Source organism: Lupinus angustifolius, chromosome LG03 (assembly GCF_001865875.1).
Source record: "Lupinus angustifolius cultivar Tanjil chromosome LG03, LupAngTanjil_v1.0, whole genome shotgun sequence".
Classification (NCBI taxonomy): domain Eukaryota; kingdom Viridiplantae; phylum Streptophyta; class Magnoliopsida; order Fabales; family Fabaceae; genus Lupinus; species Lupinus angustifolius.
The window spans coordinates 25989635-26011300 of record NC_032011.1 but is presented as its reverse complement, the minus strand read 5'-3'; the positions used below and the strand labels follow the sequence as shown (position 1 = coordinate 26011300).

The following is a 21666-nucleotide window of genomic DNA, read 5'->3' as shown; positions in this document are numbered from 1 at the left end:
ATCATAAGGACTCAACCAAATGTAGTGAAGTTTTTGCTGATAATTACTTGAATATAGTGAAGTTTTTTCTCCAAATAAAATTCTATATAACACATACTTAAATTGTAAATTAAACTCAAAAGACATAAAGTAAATCATTTGTTGAGAAATGTGAGGGAGGACCCTTTTTTGTATACAATGTATATAAATTTTCAGATAACATCATATCCAAAAAAGAAAACATATCAACACCATTTGCAAATGTAAAGTATAAAACTTTATTATTAGACAAATATAATGTCATCCATCAACACAAATATCATAATCTTCATATACCCTTAATATGAAAAATCAAATTCCTTTGTTCTACTTCTCAATTGACAATACCAGAAAACCAAAAAAAATAGTCCCAAATAATCACTTTTTCTAGAAGAGAGTTTGGCATATGATTTTATTCCAAATTTGGATCAGAGAAAAACTTGTTGAGGGATGGCATAATCTGAGCACTCTTGCCACGTACAAACTTCCTTACAAAGTGCTGTGAATATTTCTCACCCTCTGCTTGATTATCAAGTATCCCTGCTGTTCTATGCTCCTTGGTTACCCTGCAAATTTACAAGTGTCGTGGTTGTCAACACGTTAGTATATATAGAAGGGATCCGTTTACGTTTAAATTGAATTATACTAGTGTAAATCAATTTATTTATATATATAGGTGACCCTTCCACTCACCTTTGTGGTCTGTTGTATTTGAAAAAAATAAATGGATGAGATTAAGTATAATAACTACGTACGCTGGTATAAAAGATAAAAATTCATATATAACCATTACATCATTTACCATTTATTTGAATTATTTTTTATTGAATAGTCGATGATTAAATATAATGACAGATGATGCATTGACAATATATAAAATTCTTACATTATTGATTACTCCACATGAACACATGATTAGAAGAACATTTTCACACCAATTTTTTCTGTAATACAATTTTCTATACCTACCAACTTTATGACTATTATTATCTATTTTTGATGAATGATTACAAAATAAATGTAAAATAGGTTTGGAGAAGAGTGATACTTTGTTCATAGAGAAAGCACATGACACAGCTTTTACAGGCTGTCTCATAATTCATTCATGTGGACTTTTAATTTGAAAAATTAGAAACCTTTGAATCTGAACAATGAGTGTGAATCAAAAGAAATCCAAACCCAGAAATTCGACAAAATTTTATATCATCTATCGACTGCCTAATACAACTTTCATCTTTTATACAGATTTAAGAACGACTATGTATAACGAAGTCGAAACCAAACAAAAAGTACCTGACTTCAGGATTGGTGCTAATGTTCCTTACAAGTTGCATTCCACAGATCCCAACAGCAAGACCAACTGAAGCAAAAAGCGGGTATACCTATTTCATGTGACCATACAATAAAACTCATTAAAAATATCATCTTTTTTTAGATCCATGTTATACCATAGTATATGAATCACAAATTTGTATTTTGATAATAACAGATCCATGTTATACCATAGTATATAACATATATATGCATATAAAGGTAATGGAAAAATAAAAACAAAGCCAGAACTGGATCAATGAAATATTTATGGCAACACAACCAATCTATAAAAAACCAAAGTAGGGGCCAAAACATATAAGAACATTTATATATATATATATATATGGATATTTAGGAAGGTATTTCTTAAAGATGTTATAACTGATAGAACAAAAGATGAATTTTTCTGTTGTTGTATATTTGACATAACATTTAAGATTAAAGATATAACATTTTAGTGTGATATATTGAAAACCAAAGAGAAAGAGAATATGAAATATGAAAAAGTAAGAAGGGTATTAGAATAATATACCTCAGGTCTCAACCATCTATTAGCAGCCATGTTGAGAAGTTATGAAAGGATGAGAAAGTAGAAGAAGAAAGTTTATATGTTAGTTATTCCCTGTTCTTGCTTCAAAAGAAACTTATTATTATTACTTGTAAAACAAGAACAAGGAACAAAACTGAAGAATAAAACTTGTGAGACAAGTATATTTATATATATAAATATTGATGCTAATATTAAAGGGTTAAATGTGATAGTGAATGATTGGTTTTCCTAGTTGCTAGCCTTTAAATATGGGCCATTGCTTTTTTTTTGGACTTTTCTTTTCTTTTCTTTTTTTAGTATGGCTAAATAAACATTACTTATTTTTTTCCAATGATAATTTTGTTTCTATTTTAATTAATCTCATTGTTTTGGTAAATATGCATAGTAATTGCTACTTCTTTTATTTGGGTACTTAATTACTATTTTTATTTTGAATAAAAAGGCAATGATATACTCCTTTTTTTTCACCCAAAAATAAAAGTTATTATTTTTTAATTTATATCGTTTTAGGGGTAATTTGTGAATTTTTTTATTATTTTAGAAAATTATGAAGTTATTAGTTTTTTTGTGTCTTCGTGATGATAACTCTATTAAATAGAATAAAAAACATAATCGTGTGTAAGAGGGTTTTTGATGTTGTTTTTTAATTAAATATATCTAATAGAATATTCTAATGTTATTTTTTTATACTACTAAAAATATTTTTCACTCTTCTCGGGCCACGAATCAATTCTTTTTGGAGTATGTGACTTACCCTCCTAACAAATATCGTTATTAAAAATCGAACTTTTGACTGAGATTTGACGAAGCTTTAGACAACTAGACCAACATTAATATTTTTCTGTTATTTTTTTTTGTTTCCTACATGTATTCTTGGACTAGAGACAATTATATCCAAACCGAAAGCATCTACATGTAAGTAATGCTAACTCTTTCAGTAAGTGTTTTTCCATCCATAAAATTCGAACATAAAACATTGCTTAAAAGGAATCAAACATGTACTTGAACCGATTTTTTTGTTATTCTTTTGAGATAATTGTTGCTATTATTTTATCTCTAAAGCATGAAAGAGTCCTTTATTATTCTGCGTGAAGACTAAGAAGGAAGAATGGTCCAAATTGAACAGCCTGTCTCTACCAACAACCATGTGTGTTTGAAATGTTAGTCAATATATTTTCCCCATTAAAAAAAACAAAGGCTTTGTTATCATATTGCATATTACTATAAAAAAATATTCCTCCAAAACATGTTTATGTTTTTATAATATTTCACACATTATATTATGTGATTATTTGTTTAATTCATATGACATTTTTTTTCCGATGCATTTCACCGTATTATAACATTTATTACTCATCATTTGTCAGCTCATGGAGAATCTCACCCAAAAACATCCATCATGTGTGATGACTCCATTAATTTTTTCTTAATACACATGATATTGACATAAGTCACTTTTCCAACCCAAACATATTAAACATTTCATTTTCTAGAGTTTCTCATTTTTAAAAATTGATTAAAAAAATCTTTCTAATATTTCAACTTATTCAACCTACCAAAAAGTTTCATTTCAAATTTTATTATTTTATAGAAAAAACTGACCCGTACCTTTCTTTTTCACCAAAATCTATTTAGTATTTATTATTATTTTTCTATTCTATCTATTACCTATATATAAGAAATTAATATAAATTATTTGTAATAAGTATTTATTAGTTTTCTAGATAATAACATATTTGTTAGGTTTGAATCATGCAAATATACAAGTAGCATGTATATTCTTAACCATGTGAATGCATAGAATAATATGTATGCTCTTAAACATATTAATGCACGAATAACATATATGTTTAAGAAAAATCCTCTAATTTGTTTTCCCCCTTCTCTCCCTTGTGTATTTGTTTTCGTGAGTTCTATCCCTAATAAAAAATCCTCTAATTTGTTTTCTCCATATCACAACTTAACATTATCCTAAATGTACACTTATGAGTGAGATTCCTCTCCATTATATGCTGTAAAAAAGGAAAGGAAAAACAAAATACATTAACATTTATATCCTTTTTATTTAAAATGATATTACATTTTTACTCTTAAAATACAAAGGAAAAAATCATTTTTCTCTCCATTACTTGAGAGGATTTTGACACTACACTTATTAGTTCAAAAACAAATTAGAGGGTTACCAACCATTTACCATGATCTAATGGCTATTTTATGGTTTAGATAACTAGCCATGGCCCAATAAGTTTCGGCTTTGAAACTGCATCATCACCTTCAAGGATAGTTGAAATATAATATCTACACATTGTCAATATAAATATTTATACACAATTATTATATTATTCAATATTTATTTTACTTACTTTTTTTGAAGAGTTAATGACATTATATATAAATGGTAATAATACAATATTAATATATAAAACACATTCATTGTCAATATATACATTTTTCCTCTAATATTATAGTCCCATAAGGCTCTCACCTAGTATCCGGTAAATACATGTAGTCTCGTTCTCGTAATAGAAGATATCTAAACTCACAAGATAACCATTAACATTGCAATGAGTTTATGATCTAATAAGCACAATATTAATTTAATTAAAATAATATGGATTCTCAACAATGAGTTCATGTTGCATGCCTTGCATAAACCATTAATACTAAACTAAAGCTTATTTAATTAGAAAGGCTTGATCCTTGTCATGGTGTTCCTAACATTTACGTAAATTAAGGAACATCATTATAAATAAACAAAACTTGAAGAGTGATGTCAAGTTTCACGCTCAACCCTCACCATTTCAATATATATATATATATATATATATAATAAAAATGATGACATATTATATATACTACTTAATAAATAAATAGAAAATACAAAATAATCATCTCACTATGGTGTAATTTATGATTCTCTATTTTATCTCCATTATTTTCTTATTTCTACATAAAAAACTCATATAACATCATCTTCTTATTTTGAAAGTTTATTTAAAAAAATTAAATATTACACCAAAAAAGTATTTGATACCACTCGAATAAAATCAATTATAAATCACAAATATCTGATACCAAAAAAATAAAAATATGTCTGGCAGATACAAAATGTTTATCGCCACGCTAGTGTGAATAATGGAAAAGACTCAGCTACACAAAGAATTACTATTTGGGAAAAAAATCGTCAGGTGTTATTTATTATGATTAAAAAGCACTATTTTTTTCAAGTTTAAACTTTAGGTCTTTTATGTAGAATTATTTACTGTTACAATCAAGATTTTTTTTAATTAAAATCAAAATAGAATGCTTGTGCAAAACAAATAAAAAATGATTATATATTGTTTCTGTTGTGCATATAATTACCAACTAATAATTATCATAGATGAAGACATTGGATTATAAGTGTATAAAGTCAAACCCTCTTGGTATTCTCCAACATTTATATATTTATTTATGCTCTCTACCAATGTAATACTTTTATAGTCTCTCATATTAAAAAAAACGAGATCTACTTACATTAAAAATAAGTTTTTAAGACTTATTTTCCATTCTAACCATCAATTTTATGGACATCTAATGATTTAGATCTACACAGTAATTCAAATCATTAGATTTCCTTAAAATTAATGGCTAGAATGAAGAGTAAGTTTAAAAGACTTACTTTTGGAGTAAGTAGATCTCTACCCGAAAAAATAGGAATCTAAATAGTTTAGACACCTAACTTAATATTTTTTGTCTACTTTAACTATTTGGCAAGCAAGTCATATTTAGAATTTTTGAAAGGCATATTTATAAAACTTCATTTCACATAGACATATAGAATTAATATTTTGTTGTAGATTATTTCAAGTTAAAAAACGAGTTTAAATTATTTTTACCGTGATAATATCATCACTCATGTAAAAAAAAATTATAATTTAAGTGGTCAATCTATTTCCTCATAAAGTTTGATAAACTTTAACAATCATTTTGGGTTTAAAGTTTTTTCGCTTTGTTTGTACAATAAAGTTGACTTTATTGTCAAGTACAAATATAATAAACATGAACTTAAAAATCCGAAGACTTTTTGTTTGTTAAATATTGAGCTATTATGCTTATTTTATATCTGCTTACATCTCCCAATAATTTAAGAATATTCACATAAACATATACTACCAACAATAATTTAAGAATATTCACATAAACATATACTACCAACAATGAGTTCTTGATAAGGTGTTGATATAACGACATAAAGTCTCGCTAAATTTTCAGGATGATCAAATGGTCAAATGTTCAATTCTGAAAAACGGTATTTGTTGGGAGGAACAGTCATATATCTTAAAATAGATTAACTAATTACCTAAAAAGAATAAGGAAATACCTTGATAGTACCGAAAAAAATAAGAAAATATATTACAATGGTGAACATTAAAACCATAAGAAAAAACATTGTTACTAAATATTCACTCAGTACATTTATTTTATATTTGTTTATATTTCTCAATAAACTAAGAATGGTGTTAAAATATTTAAAACCATCATTTTCTCCCATATATGACATTCTATATGTTATAAAATTTGATTGATAAAAATAATAATCAATAAGCATATTTCAATTTAAACATTTTTTTTAAGTAATTACAATTTATAACATATAAAATAATATTATGAGATAGAATATGAACTCATATTACAAAAGTTTACTTGATTTGACCATACAAAATCTAACTAATTTTCACCTTGCAAATTTGGTTTTCTTCTCTTTGTAATAGAATGGGATGACATTAGATGTTCCACATTTTGTGTTACTCCATGTGTCATATGTTTGTAATTGGCAGAAAAATACTTAATAATTAAATTTTAACTTAAATATATATTTTATGATCAATTACAAATTCATGACACATGGAGTGACACAAAGTGTGGGATAGTGGATAGATGTGTACCCGTGATAGAATAATATAGAACTTCGTGGTCATTGTTTTCCAATTTTTTTACTACCATTGGGTCCCACAAATACAATTCAACACTGTACGGCTTTCCCTCTTCAGTTTTGACACGTCGATGACCAAAAACACCTCCAAACTCGAATATTCCTTTTCTTATGCTTTCCAATAACTTTTTTTTTGAAAGAAAATGTTAATATTTTATGGTCGATAAAATTTAAACTTTCAACCTTTTTATTATTCTATTTTCTAACGTTATTTATCCTTATCACTTTATCATCTTATGAATTCACAGGCTTTCCATGAAATATTATATCAAGAGTTGTTATATGTTTCTTACATGTGATTTATCACTTTCTTAAAGGTACAAATTAGTAATAAATTGTATCATTTTCTTTATTATAATAATAAAATATAAGAAACTACTATATAAATAAATCTGTTAATTATATTTCCCATTTTGTGTGTTGAAGTCTAAAAAGAAAGCAGTTAAATAAAAGGAAAGTAATAAAAGACAACTCATGATACCCATAATATTCTAATTTGTTTTCTAAAACCAGTTGTGATTATGCCACTTGTTTGACATATATTATAATTATAGTGTTGAGAAGCACTTTGTATTTATTGGTCCACATTTTTATTTTATACTATTAAATGTTCAATTTTCATATATATTTTATTTTGGAGAATTAAGATGTTGTTTTTTAATTTAATGTATTATATATTGTAATTTTTTATTGGATGTACTTTATATTATAATTTTTGTCATTTTTAAAATGTACAATTTAAGGTGAGAGGTGAGTTTAACTTGTCATTAGTTTCTAGGGGTGACTATCTAGGATTATATGTTTTTTTATAGAAATTAAAAATATGAAGGGCATAATAGAAAAATATAGATTATGATAATTACACCATATTTTGACTTTATATATAGTAAAAAGTATAAATAAGTATAGATAATAAAAAGATTATAATCAATGAGATTATAAATCATAACAAATGGAACTTGAATATATTACTATTTGATTATTTTTTAGCTATATTTTTTTTATAAATTAAAGAAATAAAAATAATATATTATTATATAAATCCGAAAAAGGTCACATGTTTATTTATTAATGATAGGTACATTAACAAAAAATTGTATACTCTTAACAAAAATAACATGGACTAAACTTGGTATGAATGGTTCTTGAGTTAAAATTTGTAATTTACACATTGGTCCGAGACAAGACATGAAATATCATATATTTGTTCAATTTGAAAAGAGATCTGTTGTTTCATATCTGTCTCATATATTATCTTGGACCAATGACAATGAAGCAAAAATAAATATAGCAATGAATGTTTAAAATTTGTAATCTTATATGATATGTTTTTAGTGGTATTAGATAAGTCAGACAACATATATGACATCAGATCTTTGTTCGAGTTGAAAAGAGATTTATTGTATCAGATCGTGTCTCATACTGTTTCGAACCAATGACGGTGAAACAAAAATAACAATAATAATAAATATTTAAAATTTGTACTTGACATAATATATTTTTATTGGTCTTGCACAACATATAGTACATCAGATCTTTGTTCAAGTTGATGCAAAGAGATTCGTTATCCCAAATAGTATTTCATATACTATCCTTAACCAAACTAATAAATGATTAAAACTTGTAATTGATATGTTTTTATTTACTCGACACAACATATGGAATAAGATTTGAAAGATTATATCTTTTTCGAGTTGAAAAGAAATTTGTTGTCTCAAATCGTGTCTCATATATTTCGGACAAAATGTCAGACATCATATATTTCTTCCGTTGAGTTTGGTTTGTTCTAGAAGTACAAAACCGCGGCTTAAGGTTGGTTTCTTTTTCCCCAAGCTAAAACTGTGATATTACTCTCACACACAATCCCTTTAAATACCCACTAACTAATCCTTTTCTTCCTCACTCTTAATTTCATTCACACACTAATCTATTCTAAAAAAAATCACTTTTTTCATCATGGGTATTCTTTCTTCTTTTCCTACTTTTTCTCTCATTATACTTTCAAATATATGTCCTTTTCTAATGTGTTTCTTATGTTCCTCTTATCAGCTTCAGACAAGAAGATTAAGATTGGAATCAATGGTAATTACTTTTTTTTCCAACATACAATACTATATAGAGTTATAGACATTTCTTTTGTATTAGAACCATTAATTTTCATAAGCTCATAAAATCAATTAATTGTCACAAGTTTATGAATACCTTAGGACATTTTTATAAGCTTTTTAATTAGTTTAATTCAATAAACTCACCCATACTATAAAAATAAATTGTAGCTATGAAAAAATACATGACTAAAGTTGCTATAATTGTAATCATGATATTTCATAAACCGCCAATATCACAATATTGCGGTTTCGATGACCAGATATCATAATCACAATTGTGGCTAACAATTTACAAAACATAAGTTTGTAAGACAAGCTTATGAAAATAATTTGTTTATTATTACTAAATTAAGTTATCAAATAAATGATTAATTATTACAAACTTTATGAATCCAGGATTTGGAAGAATTGGTCGTTTGGTAGCTAGAGTTGCACTTCAAAGGGATGATGTTGAGCTTGTTGCTGTTAATGATCCTTTCATCACCACAGATTATATGGTAAATAGATTATATTCAATTGAGTTTGTGATTTTTTTTCTGATAATAAGCTTTTTTGATTGATTATTGTGGCAGTCATACATGTTCAAGTATGATACTGTTCATGGGCAATGGAAGAAATTTGACATCACGGTTAAGGACTCTAAGACCCTTCTCTTTGGTGACAAGCCTGTTACTGTTTTTGGATTCAGGTGAATTTCCTCCTATATAAATATTATTTTTATTTAATTATTATATATATGTTATTTTTTAGAGTAAATACTTATTTTTTGTCCTCAAAATTTTCACAAGTTCATCAAATTAAAAAACCTAAAGTGAACCCCTAAGAAATCAAATGTTAGTCAAATTAGTCAGTTTTAGCATGTTTTATGCACTAATGGACTAATTTGACTTATATTTACGATAACTGAATACTAATTTGGATTTTTATTTTTTCGGGATCAAATTGGTACACACGAAAATCTTTACGGACGAAAATGGGTACACTTCATTTTTTATTATTATAGATACTATGGTTTGATTCATATCCTTTGTTATGTATAATTCATTAGGAACCCAGAGGAGATTCCATGGGGTGAGCATGGTGCTGACTTTGTTGTTGAATCAACTGGTGTTTTCACTGACAAGGCTAAAGCTGCTGCTCACTTGAAGGTTCCTTATGATCACTCATTCTTAATTCTCCTATTGGTTGTTACTATTTCTGATTCATCTTATCCTGGAGTGACCCACACGAGAACAATGCGCTATTTTGAGAAATGAGAACAATTAATATGAACTATTAAATCTTATTTGAATGATCAAGATTAAAAGATACATGCACACGACTTCTTTTTTAAGTGATCATGTGACTAATAACCAACTTTTAATCTTAACCATCAATCAGATCTATTGTTATCACAGTTTTTATATGAGAATTGTTCTCACTTGAGTTACTATCGATCTTGTCTTTTGGTTAAGTTAATGAAATTCTATATGCTATGGTGTTTGATTTCATTTTGAATTTGGATTTTGGTGTTGAATAGGGTGGTGCTAAGAAGGTTGTGATTTCTGCTCCAAGCAAAGATGCACCAATGTTTGTTGTTGGTGTTAATGAGAAAAAATACACACCAGACCTTGATGTTGTTTCCAATGCTAGTTGCACTACTAATTGCCTTGCTCCTCTAGCCAAGGTTCTTATTATATATAAATCTTATCATTTTCATTCTATATCCCTATCATATATAATGTTATTTAATTTTGAATCTTAATGTTTCACAGGTTATCAATGACAAATTTGGAATTGTTGAGGGTCTTATGACCACTGTTCATGCCATCACTGGTTAGTAATTCGGCTATATTACTTTTCTACGAATTTATCTAATGTCATGTTTTTCAATTTCTCGGAAATAGTCTCTCTGCTAGCAAGGGTAAGGTTGCGTACATTTGCACTAAGTAGGAGGCTGGTGCATTAGGCTAGACTTTTATTACGTGTTTTCGACTTGGAAACGATGATGGTATTCGATGTCGATATTTTTGTGATGTAATAGCTACACAGAAAACTGTGGATGGTCCATCAAACAAGGATTGGAGAGGTGGAAGAGCTGCTTCATTCAATATAATTCCTAGCAGCACTGGAGCTGCTAAGGTACCTATCAATTAATGTATGAATTGTGACACATTGTATTGAATGATATGATTTTTAATCTAAAGTTTGATTGAACTTTGAACACATAGGCTGTGGGAAAAGTCCTTCCAGAACTGAATGGCAAATTGACCGGAATGTCTTTCCGAGTTCCGACCGTTGATGTTTCCGTCGTCGATCTCACTGTCAGGTTGGAGAAGGATGCTACCTATGAGCAGATCAAAGCTGCTATTAAGTAAGTTTTAGAAATTTGCAACACAACCAACCATAATAGTAACCATAATCTCCTTTGGTATTGTATGATAAGATACATTATTATATGATGGTTTTAGCAATACATGCATACTTTTTCTTTAGAGTGAAGACTTATGTATACTAGGTCCCGAAAAAATTGAAAAACTCAAAATGGTATAGTCGAAAATCTATAAATTCCAATTTTATGATCTTTGGCATAGATTATTTTGACCCAAAATTCCGATTTTTAGTACTAATTTAGATTTTTATTTTTTCGGGATGAAAATGGTATAGCCGAAAATCTATAAATACCAAATTGGGTATTCACTATTTTTGTTTAAAACTATTGAAGTATGTATAGTAAATTGAATTGTTTTATGTTGAAATGGCATAACATAGGGAGGAATCAGAGGGAAATCTGAAGGGAATTTTGGGATACACTGAAGATGATGTAGTATCTACTGATTTTGTTGGTGACAATAGGTAATGTTGATTATATATTTTAAATAACATTGGTTACTCAAACTGTTATTATTTTTCACAAAGATAAAGTATCATAATCAAAATTTATTTATTTTTTCCTATTGTACTAATTATTGCGTTTGATGTTGATTTTATGAAGGTCAAGCATATTTGATGCTAAGGCTGGGATTGCTTTAAATGGAAACTTTGTTAAACTTGTTTCCTGGTATGACAATGAATGGGGTTACAGGTAATTCATCTCACCGATAACTAATTATGATAAAATATTATGATATTAGTCGATAGCTAAAGATATGTTGTATCTTTTTTTGCAGTTCTCGTGTGATTGATTTAATTGCCCACATTGCATCGGTGGAAGCTTGAAGCTATGCTTGGATTTTAATGTGAATTCAGAATAAACAGTATTAATATTTTTATATAAAAAGATATACATATATATATATTAGTCCAGTTAATGAAGAGTCTTTGGTTTTTCGACCACCTTTTTATGAGATATATGGAAATGTTTTATTTCAATGTCATAAGTATTTCAATATTTGTGACTTTTCCTCTCTATCTGCGTATGAATCATTACAACTTGATCTCAGATTTTTGTTTCTAGAGTGATAATATGGTTAATAAATAAGAAATTAAATATTAGTTTACCATATCCATAGAGTTAGATTAATTGTTTAAGTGACAAAATCAAATGAGTTGGAAAATGAACACCATTTTTGTAGAATTTTAGATTAATTTCGAGTGGAAGACATGCCTAAGGCTAGAAGAGTAGAAAATTATAAGGAGTGATAGCAAAATCGGCAATATTAGGGTATAATATAATTTCTACTTGTTCGGTTTGACCATCCTATTTAAATATTTCTATTGAGCAATATACGTTACTCATGTGTTTAATGTTTAAAAGAAGTACAAAATGTAAATAAATTAGGGTATAATATAATTTAATAATTAAAAAATGTGTGATATAATGTTTGTGTAGTGAACTATTTTATTTAATAATTTATACAACAGGTGCCCTCTTTTTTGGGTAATCATTTTGATATTCCAGGTCTGATCAATTTTTGTGATTTTAGGCCCATCTTAAAATGAACAAAATAAAAAATAAGGGCATGTTTGATTTATTTCTCAAATGATCAAATATTCTAGTTTTCAAATACATGTCTCTGAAAAGAGGGTATTCTATTTCACATTTTTACAATTAACCAAAAAAAGGAGCAACAAACCTAAAATAAAATTCAGCAATGGTGAAAAAACTAATTGAGTAAAATGTTGATCCATTTATACAATTGTATTGTGTTAAAGGCTTTATTTCACAATTGCCATGGCGGTGGCACATGATATTTTCCATTTTAATTTGATATGTGAAGAATAAAAAAGTGAAGAGAATCAAATTACGAGATCCCATAATGTTAGATCTATAAGATTAAATTGATAGAGAGGGTGTTGGAGTTGAACCCCACATTGTTCTTTGGTTTCTTCACCAAGAGTTATATGTCCCATGTGAAACTATAAATCATTTCCAATAAAACTATACTTAATTCCATAAGATTCCTACCCCACCTTCAAATCAAATTTAGAGATAATGTATTTTCAATCATCTTTTATTCTTGAGAGAAATTATTAAATTATAAGGGTATTTCATTGGATTTATTCAAGTGTGAAGTTCTACATCAGATATGTGGAGATGAGCGAAATGATTTATAAGTAGAAAAGACTCATGAAACTAATGTCTTAAGATTTTAGTTCAAGACATCTGTCTCACTTATGGCTCTACACTCTTCTCGTACCCAGTAACAATGAAACTCCCTAATAGTTGAAGACTCTCCAGTCACAATCTGGTCTAACAAATATCATATATTGTCAATATAAAAACTTATACACGCTCAATATATCATCCACAACAATGTTCCTTTCATTGACGGTGCTAAAAATGATGTAGACAAAAAAAAAACAACGTTGAAAAGATATGGGCAAAACTGACTTTTTAACATACCCAAATAAGTGAATTTTTTAGTTCATAATATTTGGGCTAGCAGAATTCGATAAATAATATTTGTAGTCATAATAATATTTACCCTACAACTTTCTACTTTCAGTATGATGCAACAAACTTTGCAGCGCAAATCATGCAAATTAAAATCATGTATGAAACGCTTCTTTGCCTTAACCATCTAAAATTATGCCCACTAACTATCTCTGCTTTGTTCTTTATCGACAATTGTTAGTTGTTAGTATTTTTGTTGTGGAAGAGATTCCACTCTCAACCTTCTTCGCCTTTATTGTCAAACCATCTTATAACTCATTTTTATTGTTGATGGTGAGACTTGAACTCACAACCTCCTATACACGATTCTTTACGAGTTAGAATATAGAAAGATTAATATGATAGTTTAGTAGTAGAGTATATTATTTTGTTTAGTAAAATATGTGATAGATCTGTTGCTATAAATGACTGACACAATCCTTGAAAAGTGATAAAATGAATGAAAGATTAACAACCTAGTGGGTCCATATGTTCACGGATCAGAGAATCTCATTCTTTCTATGCTTTCTTTTCTAACTTTTTCCTCCACCATTCATAATACTCATGAAAGTCATAAATGTGTATAAGCTAAGATTTATCATGCATTGATATGTATTTTAATTGATAATGGGCATGATCATAACCATTGTGTTTCATTTAATTGAAAAAAAATCCATATATTTACATTTTACAAAGTCAATACATTATTCATATATTAATCTTTATTCAATTGTAATATGTAAGACACTTTATATTTGATAATTTATAAATATTATACTTTATTTAATAATAAGTGTGAAAGTGATACATTAAGCGACCAAGTTATAGTTCGTTTTACTAGGGAATATATATGCACAGTCGATATATTATCTACCACTTAATTGCATTACTTTTTAAAAAATTCAACAATAATAAAATAAATATGAATAACGGTGTATAAAACAAGTACATTATTTTGTCTTGTTTTATTTGTCCCAATTATTAAACATGTTGGCACCAACTTATGCATAGAAAAGTAGTTACCTTCATGTTAGCAATTAATGTCTTACATAACCACGGAGCTTTTCCTTGGATGGCGATCTGCTGTCCCCAACCATGTCCCAATCACGTTCCTAATCAATCACAATGAAGCAAAACTAATAAAGTTATGAATATTTAATTTTTTTAATTGACGTGACATAATATGATTGGTCTGAAACATAGTTTGAGACAAGATTTGGGACAACAGATCTTTATCCCTTTTCCTTAGTTTTTGTCTGCTTATAATAATTCTTCACACTTCACACTTCACACTCTTTAATCTCACAACTCTTACTTCAAACACTTTTCACACAATCACTTAGCTTTTACAAACAAAGAAAAAAAAATCACTTTTCTAACTCTGAAAAATTATTCTATTGTCACTATATGGAGGTCTAAAATAAAGTGATTTTGTTCTTATCATTGGAACTAAAAAAGTGATTATGCTTTGTTCTATGTTGTAACATCTAGTGTTTTTTCAAGAGTTTGTGGAGAACATTATTGTGTTGTAAAAGTGATTATTATGGCTCCTTCTAACTTCCCTCTTCGTTGGAAGAGCATTGGAGATCAATGGTGGTATGCATCACCTATTGATTGGGCTGCTGCAAATGGCTTATATGATCTTGTTGTTGAGCTTCTCCACCTTGACACCAATCTCCTCATTAAGCTTACTTCCCTTCGCCGAATTCGGCGTCTCGAAACTGTCTGGGACGATAATGACGACGATGATGATGGTGATGGTGATGATGATAATGATGATAATTTGGGACGACACTTCAAAGATGTAGCTAAGTGTAGGTCACATGTTGCTAAGAATCTCATGCTTGAGTGTGAGATTCAAGGAAATGGAGGACAGAAGAATAATAACAAGAACTCTCTCATTAGAGCTGGCTATGGTGGATGGCTTCTATACACTGCAGCTTCAGCTGGTGATGTTGGTTTTGTTCAAGAATTGTTATTGAGAGACCCTTTTCTTGTATTTGGAGAAGGAGAATATGGTGTCACTGATATTCTATATGCTGCAGCAAGAAGCAAGAATTGTGAGGTGTTTAAGCTTTTGCTTGATTCAGCACTCTCTCAAAGTATTGGAGCAGATTTGGAGGGTGATGATGAGAGTGAGGGGATTTTCAAGAGGGATGTGATGAATAGGGCTATTCATGCTGCAGCAAGAGGAGGGAATTTGGAGATACTGAAACAGCTTTTTGGAAGTGATTATCATATTTTGGCTTATAGAGATTCTTCAGGATGTACAGTGTTGCATACTGCAGCTGGGAGAGGGAAAGTTGAGGTGAGACAATTTACTGTTATGTGTTTGTTGAGAATTTGATTCTTGCTTGTTTAATTTCTGTCTTAGATTGGAGTAGAACATTGATTTATAGATATTAAAGAATATCTAGTTCTTTTGGTTTATGAAGCTTCACAATAGATCAACTTGATTGAGGTAATTTTTAGTATTTTAAATTGCGGTTGCGGTTACGATTGTGATCTTGGTTGTGGTTACTGCAATTGTGATTATTGTGGTCGTTGCAATGCAGATTGTGGCTGTTGCAGTGTAAATTTTTTGTGATTAAATGAATATTTTTCAATTCGATGCGGCCCGATGCAGCCTGATGCAATCCAATGTAGCCTGATGCGGTCCATTGCTGCCCAAATGTGGTCTAATGCGGTTGTGCTGCAGCTATATGATTGTGATTCAGTGTCACACCACAATTGTGATGTGTTGCGGTTACGACAGCAACTGCAATATTTCGGCAACAGATGCTGTCCACAATTTGAAACACTCCATAATTCTGATAGACATGTTAGAATAGGATGAAATAGGACAAAACCGAAAGTAGAACATTTTGGTTCCACCATAAATGGTGGCACCAAAGTGAACAGAATAGAATAGGATGTTCTCTTCTGTTCTATCTGCACCAAACACTATCTTAGGATGAGTGTGTTAGATATATAGAACCATTTCCATTTATATGTCTTCACCTGATAGCTTTAAGTATTTGGAAGACTTGACTCATTCTACAACAAAAATGTTGAATTTCAGCATAAACATAGGCCTATGCATTATTCATGCTTCAAAGTTAAGGACCCTTTTCCAAGGGAGTGTGTTAGAAATAGAAAAGCTTAAAGCTTTTGGAGAGTTGGTTGATGACAATATGAATCATAACATACTAAGTACAAAACGACCCAGATAGACCAAAATGTCAAGGGTTTGATTCCCGGGATCCGGTTTCGCTTGGTGGGTCGGGAATGTCCGACTTATCAATTTATTTGGTAAACTGTTGGGAGCTCATGTGGCCCATGTCGGATTAATAGTATTCTGGGCCGGAGCAATGTACTTATTTGAAGTGGCTCATTTCGTACTTGAAAAGCCCAAACTTTTCTGGTTTATCCCAACATTCCTCACTTGTCCGACTGTTGCTGAATAGTTTTTGGATATCAAACGAACCTCTCCATAAGATAATTTTAATGTGGCCGATTTCCCCTCTTGTGCAATCAGTTTCGCTACAACACTTGCCGCCCTAGCTAATTGTCCACCCTTTCCGAGTGTGATTAACATCTTAGAAGATTTCACAAAACCCTTATCACTTAGTTTTCGACTTTTTGGAAATATATTAGCTGATGAATTAGTCGCTTGTTGAAAGGGGCATCCACACACTCCGAAAGGGATTAGTTCTTTACCTAAAAAAGGTGAGGGAATACCATTGGTAATACCAAAAATAAATATCGAGTACATTATTCAAACAATACCATGCACTTTTGGTTGAATTCCTCTTATATTTTCCCCAACAATGCATACATCCTGCATTTCTTTGTAATAAATAAGCATAAACTTAAGGAAAACTATTCATTATATTGTTCATTTCTAATGATACAGGTGGTGAGAAATCTAGTAGCATCATGTGATATTATCAACACAACAGATTCTAAAGGGAACACAGCATTACATGTAGCTTCTTATAGGGGTTACTTATCAGTGGTAGAGATTCTGATTCTTGAATCTCCCTCACTAGCATTTCTAACCAATCATCATGGAGATACTTTTCTTCACATGGCAGTGGCTGGTTTCAGAAGCACTGGTTTTAGAAGACTTGACAAACACACTAAACTCATGAAGCAACTTGTAAGTGAAAAGATTGTGAAACTTGATAACATTATCAATATCAGAAACAATGATGGAAAAACAGCACTTCATGTAGCAGTTTTTGATAACAATATCCAATGTGAGTTAGTGGAATTATTGATATCTGTTCCATCAATTGATTTGAACATTGAAGATTGTGATGGAATGACCCCTTTGGATATTCTTAAACAAAGACCAAGTTCAGCATCTTCTGAGATTCTAATAAAAAAGTTGGTTTCAAGTGGTGGTGTCTCTATTCAGAAGGATTGTAATGCAAGAAACAATAACACCCTTTTCAGTACTATGAAAAGTCATGGAATTGGAGGTAGTCCTGGAACTTCATTTCGAATACCGGATGCCGAGATATTCTTGTACACAAGCATTGATAATGATGCAAAAGATGGCAACAATTATGATCAAGCAAGTGTGGAATCAAATTCAACCTCAGGTGAACTAAGCAATGAAGTTTCTGACTTAGCCAACTCTCAATCTAACAACAACAACATCAAGACTAGTTCTATCAATCACGCCGCGAGGCGCTTAAAGTTTCTTTTCGGGTGGCCAAGAAGAAGCGGGACAAAAGCATCTACCTCAGAAGATTATGGTGATTCTTCTCTTGACCCTTTTAGTTCAAGTAGAAACTTGGAAGAGTTTCCAATTTCATTAAGGCAAAGATACACACAACAATGCTCATCAATTCCAAACAGAAAAAGAACACAACCTATAAGGACTTATAATAATCTTCCAAGTCCATCCTCTAAAGTGAAATTCACTACAGGCCTAATGCAAGGTGTAATTCAGGTAAAGCCACATTCACAATCACATGAGACTTTTCTTCATGCAGATTATTATTCAACTCCTACTAGTCCTTTTCATAAACAAAAGGGTGTTGATATAATGGGAGTACCCTCTTTCTCCAATAGATCAATAGATGATGGTACACTACATTTGAACTACAAAAAACAAGGTTCATTCAATAAGAAATTGATGAACAAGTATTTTTCTTTTGGAGCACAACGCCAAGATGTGAAAGAGTCAAATAGGAGTTACAAGCGTTTAAGTTCTCTAGTCGCTTAGCTGCTATGAAGCACCGATACTTCAAAATAGTCGCCGTGTCTATGCCACGACATGAAAAATCATAGGGAAATAATAAAGAAAGAGATAGAGCTTAATGCTTTGTCAAAAAATATAAATTATGATAAAGTATTATGATGTCGTTCGATCTATATAGTTGACCTTATTTAGTGGAATAAAGTATTGTTTGTTGTTGTATATGTCAAGACACTTTCGAATAATCCTATTTGTATTCAACATTATTTTACATTTGCATTTTGATTTTTTTTATCCTATTGCATAATGTGCATTCAATAATTAAAATTTATATTTTATGTAATTAAGACAATTACTATTGTAATATCACTATAACCTCTTTTAAATTTTTATATTATATATTTAATCAATAATTGTTTAATCTAATATAATAATATACTCGCAATTGATTTCAATCAGTAGTGTTATTTAATTTCGTAATGTTAATAATTGTTGAAAGCTATACCAACAAAGTGTTGGTTTATTTTATTACTATATTATAACTACTATATTTCCTATTTTTAAATATATTGCTTTGTATATATTGTAATTTTTATATATTTCTAATAAAAGTGTTGGTTATTGTTATAGAAGGCAAAAGAACAATTATCATGTAAAAATTTATATGACTAAAAAATTATATATATATATATATAAAAACAAAGTCATATAATGACTAATAAATTATTTTTCATCTGTTATATTATTTGAGGATGAGTTCATCAGTGTCATATAATGACTAATAAATTATGCTAATAACTAATATATATTCAAAAGCTGTTATAATGACTGATTATATTATTTTTTCATTAGTTATAAATCGTACGTTATATTATTTAATGATGGAATCATGAGTGTTATAATCAACATTTATTAGTTCTAATTCTGAAAATTTATCTCCATAATGAGGATTGCTTAAAATTTGAAAATCATAAATAATTTGAACAAAATATAAATGAAAAAAATAAAGACATTATTCTTGTCTATACATGAGAATGCCAACAACCAAAATACTTTTAAATTGAAAATAAATAACGACAAACATATAATAAAAATAAAGATATTATTCTTCTATACTGAGATAGTAATTGCAATCTATAATCATTGTATTCGAGGATTGAGTTTTTGTAACACCATGAATTTTCTGTGTATGTTTTATTAATTATTTATTTTAACAACAATTAATTTTAGAAATGAATTGGTATTGAATTAGACTAAACCGTAGTTGAGTGTTAGTCTTGTTTTGTGGTTTCCTATTTTGTTATAAATTTTTGTAATTTTATGTGACGGAAAGTTTTTGAGTTGCTGTTGGCCCAAATTCGCCCGAATTCGGCCCAATAACGTGTTTTTGAGTTCCGTAACTTGGAATCAAATTCTCATTGCGCTATTGGCTTCGAAATATTATTTCAAGTCAAGATAGATACCAAGTTTATCCGTAACTCATCTCTAGATATTTTTCACCTCGAAATTCAAGTTTCGACGTTTCAGACAAATGGCCTAAATCGGGAGATTGTATATTTCCAGACGAAATTATCCAAAAATGTTCGGACATGACGTTTATCGGTAAATTACTTCATTCAATAAAGTTGAAAGTCATCATTTCATGAGTCACTTACTTGTTACACAAGTAATGCAAAAAACTTCCAAAATCCCCTAAATCACTCAACAAATCTTCTCACTCCACCACCATCAGACACATCACCTATGCTAGTCTAAATCTACTTACTTTGCATTAAATTTTCTGATTTGATGAGGGTGAGGCTCTCCTATAAATACCTCACCCTATTCTCTCATTTTTACACTAAATTTCCTATACAAATTAAGGTAGTCTTTTATTTTCTCTTCTTCATCTTCTTCTCATACTTCATAGAAAGTTATGAGCTTTTATTATGTTGTTCATAAAGTAGAGTTTATATTTGTTCTTTAAGTATTTTATAAAGGCATAACTAAAGGGAATGATAATAAAATCATATGAACCTTTATGTAGTTTTTGACCTTTGTAAATCTTGAAATTTCTTCCTTATTCTTAGATGGAAAAACTATATCTTTGGACAAGTTTCGATGAGTTATTTGTTTGAAAATATTAGAAATTATTGTTAGTATTTGAATATGTTTAAAATGTGATGATTTTAACATCAAATGAACATTTAATGTGTTTAGGAAAAAGTTTGTATTTTATTCTTGAAAGTTTATGATGTTGATGAGTTGTTGTTGAAAATGTTTCATTTTTAGAAAGTATTATGTTTTAAAAGTGGTTTAGCATATTTTACTCTTTGATTTCCAAGTTAAAATAATGATTTGGGATAAAAGATGATTTATTAAAGTCTTGACTTCATAAACTTAAAGTGTTATGAAGTTTTGGATATTAAAGTAGTAGAAAGTCTTACCTTAGGATTTATTTTCATAACTATGAAATTAACACTTACTAACCCTTGACGTTTTTCCTAACAAATTAGGAAGTGTTAAGACGTTCATAAAAAAATGTTGTATTTATTTTAGTTGACTTACTTTAAAGTGGTAAGAATAACTAAAAGATATTTAGTGTAAAATATTAAATTAAGAGTCCTTCTTTTTCATGACTATGAAAATAACACTTACTAACCCTTGAGGTTTTTT

General features: G+C 29.2%; 3 protein-coding genes across 4 annotated transcripts; 2 read left to right on the top strand and 1 right to left on the bottom strand.

Moving 5' to 3' along the window:
* Positions 234-2043, bottom strand: LOC109344141. Its single transcript, XM_019582774.1, has 3 exons — positions 1865-2043; positions 1312-1400; positions 234-584 (listed from the first exon to the last, which is right to left on the bottom strand). The coding sequence occupies exons 1-3, from the start codon at positions 1892-1894 to the stop codon at positions 431-433; spliced, it is 273 nt and encodes a 90-aa protein (XP_019438319.1). The 5' UTR covers positions 1895-2043; the 3' UTR covers positions 234-430.
* LOC109344140 (glyceraldehyde-3-phosphate dehydrogenase 2, cytosolic-like) lies at positions 8716-12219 on the top strand. Its single transcript, XM_019582773.1, has 12 exons — positions 8716-8817; positions 8907-8939; positions 9362-9462; positions 9538-9653; positions 10014-10113; positions 10485-10631; positions 10720-10780; positions 10989-11086; positions 11176-11318; positions 11717-11800; positions 11940-12029; positions 12115-12219. The coding sequence occupies exons 1-12, from the start codon at positions 8814-8816 to the stop codon at positions 12161-12163; spliced, it is 1026 nt and encodes a 341-aa protein (XP_019438318.1). The 5' UTR covers positions 8716-8813; the 3' UTR covers positions 12164-12219.
* On the top strand, positions 15098-19137 carry LOC109344139. Of its 2 annotated transcripts, XM_019582772.1 has the most exons (3): positions 15098-15186; positions 15278-16128; positions 17716-19137. In XM_019582772.1, exons 2-3 carry the CDS (start codon positions 15364-15366, stop codon positions 19036-19038), a joined length of 2088 nt encoding a protein of 695 aa, XP_019438317.1. In that variant the 5' UTR covers positions 15098-15186; positions 15278-15363; the 3' UTR covers positions 19039-19137. The 2 variants fall into 2 exon arrangements, with proteins under 2 accessions (XP_019438317.1, XP_019438316.1); XM_019582771.1 differs by having other exon boundaries at positions 15098-16128.